The sequence below is a fragment of the Microtus ochrogaster genome, chromosome 18 (assembly GCF_000317375.1).
Source record: "Microtus ochrogaster isolate Prairie Vole_2 chromosome 18, MicOch1.0, whole genome shotgun sequence".
Taxonomy (NCBI): Eukaryota; Metazoa; Chordata; class Mammalia; order Rodentia; family Cricetidae; genus Microtus; species Microtus ochrogaster.
Window position 1 is genome coordinate 23,260,444 of NC_022020.1, and position 6,891 is coordinate 23,267,334.

At 43.1% G+C, this 6,891-nt stretch overlaps 1 protein-coding gene across 2 annotated transcripts in view; it reads right to left on the bottom strand.

The window, feature by feature from the left end:
• Positions 1–4,610, bottom strand: part of Cdc25c (cell division cycle 25C) — a 29,665-nt gene extending 25,055 nt beyond the window's left edge. The window contains exons 1-4 of one of the 2 annotated variants that reach the window (XM_005355916.2): positions 4,392–4,610; positions 3,870–4,094; positions 2,066–2,160; positions 533–578 (exon numbers count right to left, since the gene is read on the bottom strand). In XM_005355916.2, the coding sequence (XP_005355973.1) occupies positions 533–578; positions 2,066–2,160; positions 3,870–4,060 (332 nt within the window). In that variant the 5' untranslated portion in view covers positions 4,061–4,094; positions 4,392–4,610. Of the gene's footprint in view, positions 1–532; positions 579–2,065; positions 2,161–3,869; positions 4,095–4,391 lie in introns of those variants that run through there. The other variant, XM_013349592.1, reaches the window with a different exon arrangement.
• Positions 4,611–6,891: the final 2,281 nt, after the last annotated feature.

Genomic DNA, 6,891 nt, shown 5'->3' on the forward strand with positions numbered 1-6,891 from the left:
TCGGGAGGCAAAGGAGGACGGATCTTTGTGAGTTTGAGGTCAGCCTGGTCTACAGAGTGAGTTCCAGGACAGGCTCCAAAGCTACATAGAAATCCTGTCTCGAAAAATCAAAAGAAAAAAAAAAGTGCTACTGTTATCTTTTATTATGAATAAAAAAAGTTTGATCCAATGAATTAAGAAACTGTGGGTCACAGCTGGTGAAGTCACCAGGATCCAGACAATCTCGTTCCTGACCCTGCATCCCGAGTCACTGAAATACAGCACCTCACACGTGCAGAGAAGCTCCAGCGTGCGTGCAGTATACCATTCCCTTCATGTAAAAACAAGATTATTTCTGTGTGTGCCGGTTTAAAATAGTCTGCATTTCACAACACAATTTAGAACCAGAAAACTTAAAAGCTGTCAAGCCAGAATCTAAGGCCTCCAAGCCCACGAATACCCCAAGGGAAGAACTTCGTCGTCTGCAGAGTCCACAAAGGACTTCCCTGTGAGCAGTGAGGGCGTGCAGACCATTTTCAACAGCAGAACTTACTTCGCAGTTAACTGTGCATCCTGAGGTCCTGAGGAATCCAAGGAACCTGCAATCAGTTATGGAGAATAATGGGCTGGGCATGATGCTTACTTGGTAGAGTGTTTGCTTAGCATGCACAAAGTTCAATCCTCAGCACTGTATGAAAACATGGTGGCACACATCCGTTATCTCATAGTCTGTTACCCCCACCCCCACAGCACAAACATGCACTAATAATAAATAATTGGAAAAAAAAAAACCATTAACTGGGCTAGAGAGATGGCTCAGAGGTTAAGAACACTTGCTGCTTTCGCAGAAGACCCAGGTTTGGTTCTCAACACCCACACGGTGCTCCACAACCATTCTCAGCTCCAGGCACACATTCACTGTACATGCAGGCAAAACATCATAGGCTTCAGAAGGAATAAACACAAATATGCCTGCAATTCCAGAACCTGGGAGGTAAAGAAGATCAGAAGTGCAATGGCTACGGAGTAAGTTTGAGGCCAGCCTGAGCTACATGCGACAGTCTCAAACCTCCACCTTCTCCCCTCGCCAAGAAAGCAAACAGAAAAGAAAGTGGCTATTCAGGAAATCTGAAATTACAGCAAACATTAGAATGGTTTACCAATTAGTTGACAACGTATATCTTTTCAGTTTGGAGGGTACTGAGGACTGAATGAAGGGTCTTGTAGAACAAAGTATTTTTAGGCCAATTTCTTTGCTTCTAGTGAGATTAAATTGGGATTAAAAAAAATTTACTGCACTTGCATCCTCACCATTAATCAGTCAACAAAATAAATTACTTCTTGAAAAACTTTTCTAATGCAAAGCAACTTCTATTACTGTTATTTTCTCTTTCCATTTATCATTCAACTAAAAATTATCTAACCTCAAAATTTCTACTTTTAGGCAAATGTTCTCTCTCAGGGCTTTGGTATGTGGTAGCGCTGGCTGGTCTCAACCTTCCAAGTTTTGGGTTTACATAAACTAATAAACCTGGTTTTACATAGGTTCTTTATCTATTTTCACCATCTTCCATTTCTATGCTATTACCTTGTGTTCTCTCGAAAAAGTTATAATAAGCCTTAGCCTTTTTTCTTTGTTTGTTTTTCGAGACAAGGTTTCTCTGTAGCTTTGGAGCCTGTCCAGAAACTAGCTCTTTTAGATCAGGCTGGCCTCAAACTCACAAAGATCCGCCTGCCTCTGCCTCCCGAGTGCTGGGATTAAAGGTGTGCGCCACCACTGCCAGGCCAAGCCTTAGCCTTCAAAGACTGAGCCACCTCTCCAACACAAGCGATGTTAGCAGTTGAGAGCACTTGCTGCTCTCCCAAAGGACCCAGGTTCATTTCCTAGCATCTACACAGTAGCTCATCACAGTCAGAAATCCCAGTTCCAGGGGATCCAACTCACAACTCTTCTTCCAGCTCCTGAGGGTACCAGGCATGCATGTGGTACACATCATACATGCACGTGAATAGCATTTATACACATAAAAATTAAATAAAGATAAAAATTTTAAAGTTAGTTTTCTCTTTGAAGACTGTCCCCTACCGGTTTCATCAAAGTCAGCAGAAGCAGTAAGCTGAGAAGCAGACAGCTCTCCATTGCTAAGATTCGAAAGATCAAGGCAACGTTTTGGAGTTCCTCTGTTGAGACATAAGACTCTATCAAGACTCCCATTAGGGTATACTATCCTAAAAAGGTAGAGACCATGTCTTCATATGAAATCTCTCTCAGTTACCACCACAAAGGTCTAAACAGTATCCAAACCAATCTAGCTGCTATTTTGAAATAGTTCAGACTGGGTTGAGAAAAACAATCCCCCACGTTTCACGTTTCTCCATGACAACAGTGTGACAATGTGAGCCTCATTCTCTTCTCACCAACATACGGAGGTGATTTATTTAATGAAAACTAAAGGGATTTCTTTCTTTTTTTTTTTTTTTAGAATTTTACTACATTTTATTTTTGGATGAGCACATACTTCTGTGTGAAGGTCAGAAGACAACTCGAGGAGACAGTGGCTCTAACTGAGGTCATCAGGCTTGGTGCCAGGCGCCTTTACACGCAGAGCCATCTCACTGCCCAGTAAATAGGATCTAGAGCCCACATTCTCTATCCTGTTCACCCTGAACACAAATTCAGTTTCTCCCTGGAATCTCTACTACTCCTCAAATCTTGTCTGCTAGTGAGGAGTAAAGACAAAACGACCAGAATCTAAAAGTACAGCACAAAAACGGATACAATTAAAGTGACCAACTCACACAACATCAAAATAGAATTTTCAGAGTTCTTCCTAGACAGCACATTGATTCTGACATGACAGGAAAAGATTATTCCTGTTAAGACAGAAATGGAGAGATGGCTTAGAGGTTAAGGGCACTGGCTACTCTTCCAGATGGACCCAGGTTCAATTCCCAGCAACCGCATGGTGGCTCACAACCATCTATAATGAGATCTGGTGCTCTCTTCTGGTGTGGAAGCATATATGTAGCCATACACATAATAAATAAATAATTTAAAAAGATATGATTTTTTTCTTTCTGTTATTATTTATTTGCAATAGAGTCTCACTCCATAGTCCACTAATTGTCCTGGAATTCAAGGTAAGCCCAGGCTGGCCCTGAACCTGTGGTCATCCTGTCCTCACAAACATACTCCACCAAGTCCCAGATAGAAAAAAATGCTTTTTATTGTTTGTTACATAGAAAGGAGGCTCAAGACTCAAAAGAGTCACATGTTCAAGGTCGTGGCTGAGACTCAAACCCTGAAACTTGAAACAGGATAATTCAGCAAACAAACCTGCTCATAAAATCAAAAATAAGGTGTAAAACTAAAAAATTAAAATACTGGCTGGAGTGATTGCTCTGGTTAAGAGTTTGCTGTTCTCGCTGGGCAGTGGTGGCACATGCCTTTAATCCCAGCACTTGGGAGGCAGAGGCAGGCAGGTCTCTGTGTGTTCAAGGCCAGCCTGGACAAGAGCTAGTTACAGGACAGCTAGGGCTAATGTCTCTGAAAAACAAACAAACAAACAAACAAAAAACCAGTCGGGCGATAGTGATGCATGCCTTTAATCCCAGCACTCGGGAACCCTGTCTCAAAAATCAAAAACAAAACAAAACAAAAAAAAAAAACAAATAAAAAAATTCTTCCAGAAGACTGTAGTTAGGATCCCAGCACCTATTTCAAGCAGAGCAACCACCTGTACAGAGGTACAATGTCTCTGACCTCTGAAAACACCTACAATCACAAACATATATCCACATGTGAAATACACACACACACACACACACACACACACACACACACTCCTATACATCATTAAAAAAATAAGTCTTTTAAAAAATGAATTTACCCAGACAAAATGCTTAGGTTTGGCAAATCAAGGAGTTTGTCTCCTGGAGATCCGGGGAAATCTGAACGGGCGGTAAAAGAAGCGTTTCTCTCCAAAAGTAGGTGTAACATCTTCCTTTGACTGGACCTAAAACTAGGTGCTGAAACAGAACGTTCCTCTTCTCTTGCAGGTGGAAAGGGTCCTGTAGACATGACTTCCAAGTCTTCACCAAGGGAGGAAGGTTATCTAAGAGAAGAACACTCCAGATGTTCAAGTTTTTCAAGCTCTCCGCTCTTTCCAGAGCCCGCCTAAGCCCGGGTGGAAGAGCAACCCCAAATGGTCGAGTCTAACGCAGCTGGAATGTCACATTGCAGTTGCTCAGAGAAAATTGGCTTGATCCAAATCATCCAGTTCCACACTCGTGACCAGAAAAAAATGAATCTAACTAATGCGATAAGGCTTTTGGGACCTCTGGTCCAGAAAGAATCCTGCAGGGACAATCGGGTTTCCGAGATTCCCGAACGGACACAGCTCTCCGCTTACCTTAAGTAGAGGCGGACTTAAATTTGGAGAACCTCCTGCAGGACTGGACGGAAGAAAAGATTCCACAGGATGACAAGAAATCTGAGCAACAGAAGCGTTTCTTCGGGTTAAAATTGTATCTCTGTAACTAGAGGTCCAGCTTTGCAGCTTCTCTCCGGAACTGGCAGAAGGACAAGACCAACAGACATAAGCCAGTCCATTCAATCCTTCCGCTCTCCCAACAACCTATCACCGCCCGCCTGCCTGCACCGTCAGCCAATCAACATTCCAGACCATGACCCCGCCCTCTGACCAATCACTAGGCTCGTATCTTTCCGGCACACAGAGAGCCTGATGCATATTGGCTCTCCCTCTGGCCAATCGCCAAACCCTTCCAGTACTCAGTTCCCGCAACCCCAGCAACCCGGGAGATTTAAATAGAGCCCCACTAATGATGATGGTCTGGAGGAACTGTTTTTGAGTTGGAAGTGTTTCCTTTTCTTTGTTACTTTCTTGCCTTGTTTCTCTTGACTTTTGTTAGCTTTCGGCTGAAAATGGAGCATTTGTCGCCGGCGTGGCAGTTGTTGGAGCATGACAGGTGTGTGTTGATGCTGAGTTGCCGCTGACCACTTCCAAGACGTTTTCTGGGTAGAAATTCCTGTTTAGGGAGAATAGAGGAATTAAACCTTTTGACGTAATCCTTACGACATTCTAAAGGATCTTAACCTTTAGCTATTTATGTAGATTCGAACATTGACAAGATGAGGTTTATATGTAGGGAGAGGGGTGGTTTCATGACTGTAACCCAGCATTTGAGAGACTGAGATAAGATCGTCGTGATTTGAGGACAGCCTGCACTGCACAGTCAGCTCCAGATCACCCTGGGCTAGAGTGAGACCCTTCTAGAAGGAGGAGAGGGCTGGCGAAGGTTATCATATTAGTAGTGGTGGTGGTGGTGGTAAGAATAGGAATGGAAGGGAATGGAACCAGAGCCTTGGGAATGCTAGACAAGAACTGTCATTTAGCTGCTACTCCCCGGTAACAGCTTTTAGAGTTTGTTGTTGTTGTTGTTGTTGTTGTTGTTGTTGTTTGTTTTGTCGAGATAGGGTTTCTCTGTGTAAGTTCTGGCCTCTTTGGAACTCGCTTTGTAGACCAGGATGGCTTCAAACTCACAGAGCTCCATCTGTTTCTGCCTCTCCATGCTGCGTTTAAAGGCATGTGCCACCACTGCCTGATTTCAATTTCTTTTATTTTTAATTGTGTGTGTGTGTGAGTGAGTGTGTGTGTGAGTGAGAATTTGTGCCAGTTGGGAGGTCAGAGGCTATCCCTCAGAGCTGGAGTTACTGACAGTTATAAGCTGCCCAACATGGGTGCTGGGAACCAAATTCAATTTCTCTGCAAGAGCTATATGTCTCTTAACTGCCGAACCATCTCTCCAGCCCCTGAGCCCAAGAAGTTCTTATGTTGGTCTTTTTTTATTTTGTTCAAATCTTTTGAGAGCGAGCGTGAGTATAGATTAGATAATTGGCCGTGAGTATGGGGGTGATGACTGGGTGGGAAATTTTAGTTAACATACATACTAACCACCTGGAGATCCTGAGAAACTGGATTCTGATTCAGTAGGTCGGGGTATGAGACCAAAATTTCTACATTCATAACAAATTCTCAGTTGATGATGATGCCTCTGGCCCCAGGACCATACTCTTAAGTAACAAAGCATTATGCTATGCTTTTTGTGTGTTGTTTAGCCTAAATTTGTCTTCAGCTTGAAATCCTTCTGCCTCAACCACTTGGATTCTGAGATTACAGGTGTGTGATGCCATACCCATCCAGTTTCCTATACTCTGCTTCAGAATAAATGTGAATATTTTCTTGTCTGTCTTGTTGTTTTGTTTTTGTTTTCTTGAGAGAGGGTTTCTCTGTAGCTTTGGAGCCTGTCCTTAAACTAGCTCTTGTAGACCAGGCTGCCCTTAAACTCACAAAGATCTGCCTGCCTCTGTCTCCCAAGTGGTGGGATTAAAGGCATGTGCCACCACTGCCTGGCTCTTGTCTTTCTTTTTTATAATTTATTTATTTCGATTTCATGTACATTCATGTTTTCCCACATGTAAATCTGCGTGAAGGTGTCAGATCCCCTGCCATGTGGGTGCAGGGAATTGAACCCAGGTCCTCTGGAAGAGCAGCCAGTGCTCTTAACCATTGAGCCATCTCTCCAGCCATTTTTTTCTCTTCTTTTTAATGGGTAGTTGAGGCAAGGTCTTAACCTCAAACTCATGATTCTCCTGCCTTAACCACCTAAATTCTGGGACTGCAGGCATGTGTCACCACACCTCTCTTGAATTTTTTTGTAATTAAATTTTTTTTCAGATAGGTATAGTAATGTCCATTTGTAATCCCAGCTCTGCAGAGGATTAAGAAGAATTACTAGGGGCTGGAGAGATGGCTCAGTGGTTAAGAGCATTGCCTGCTCTTCCAAAGGTCCTGAGTTCAATTCCCAGCAACCACATGGTGGCTCACAACC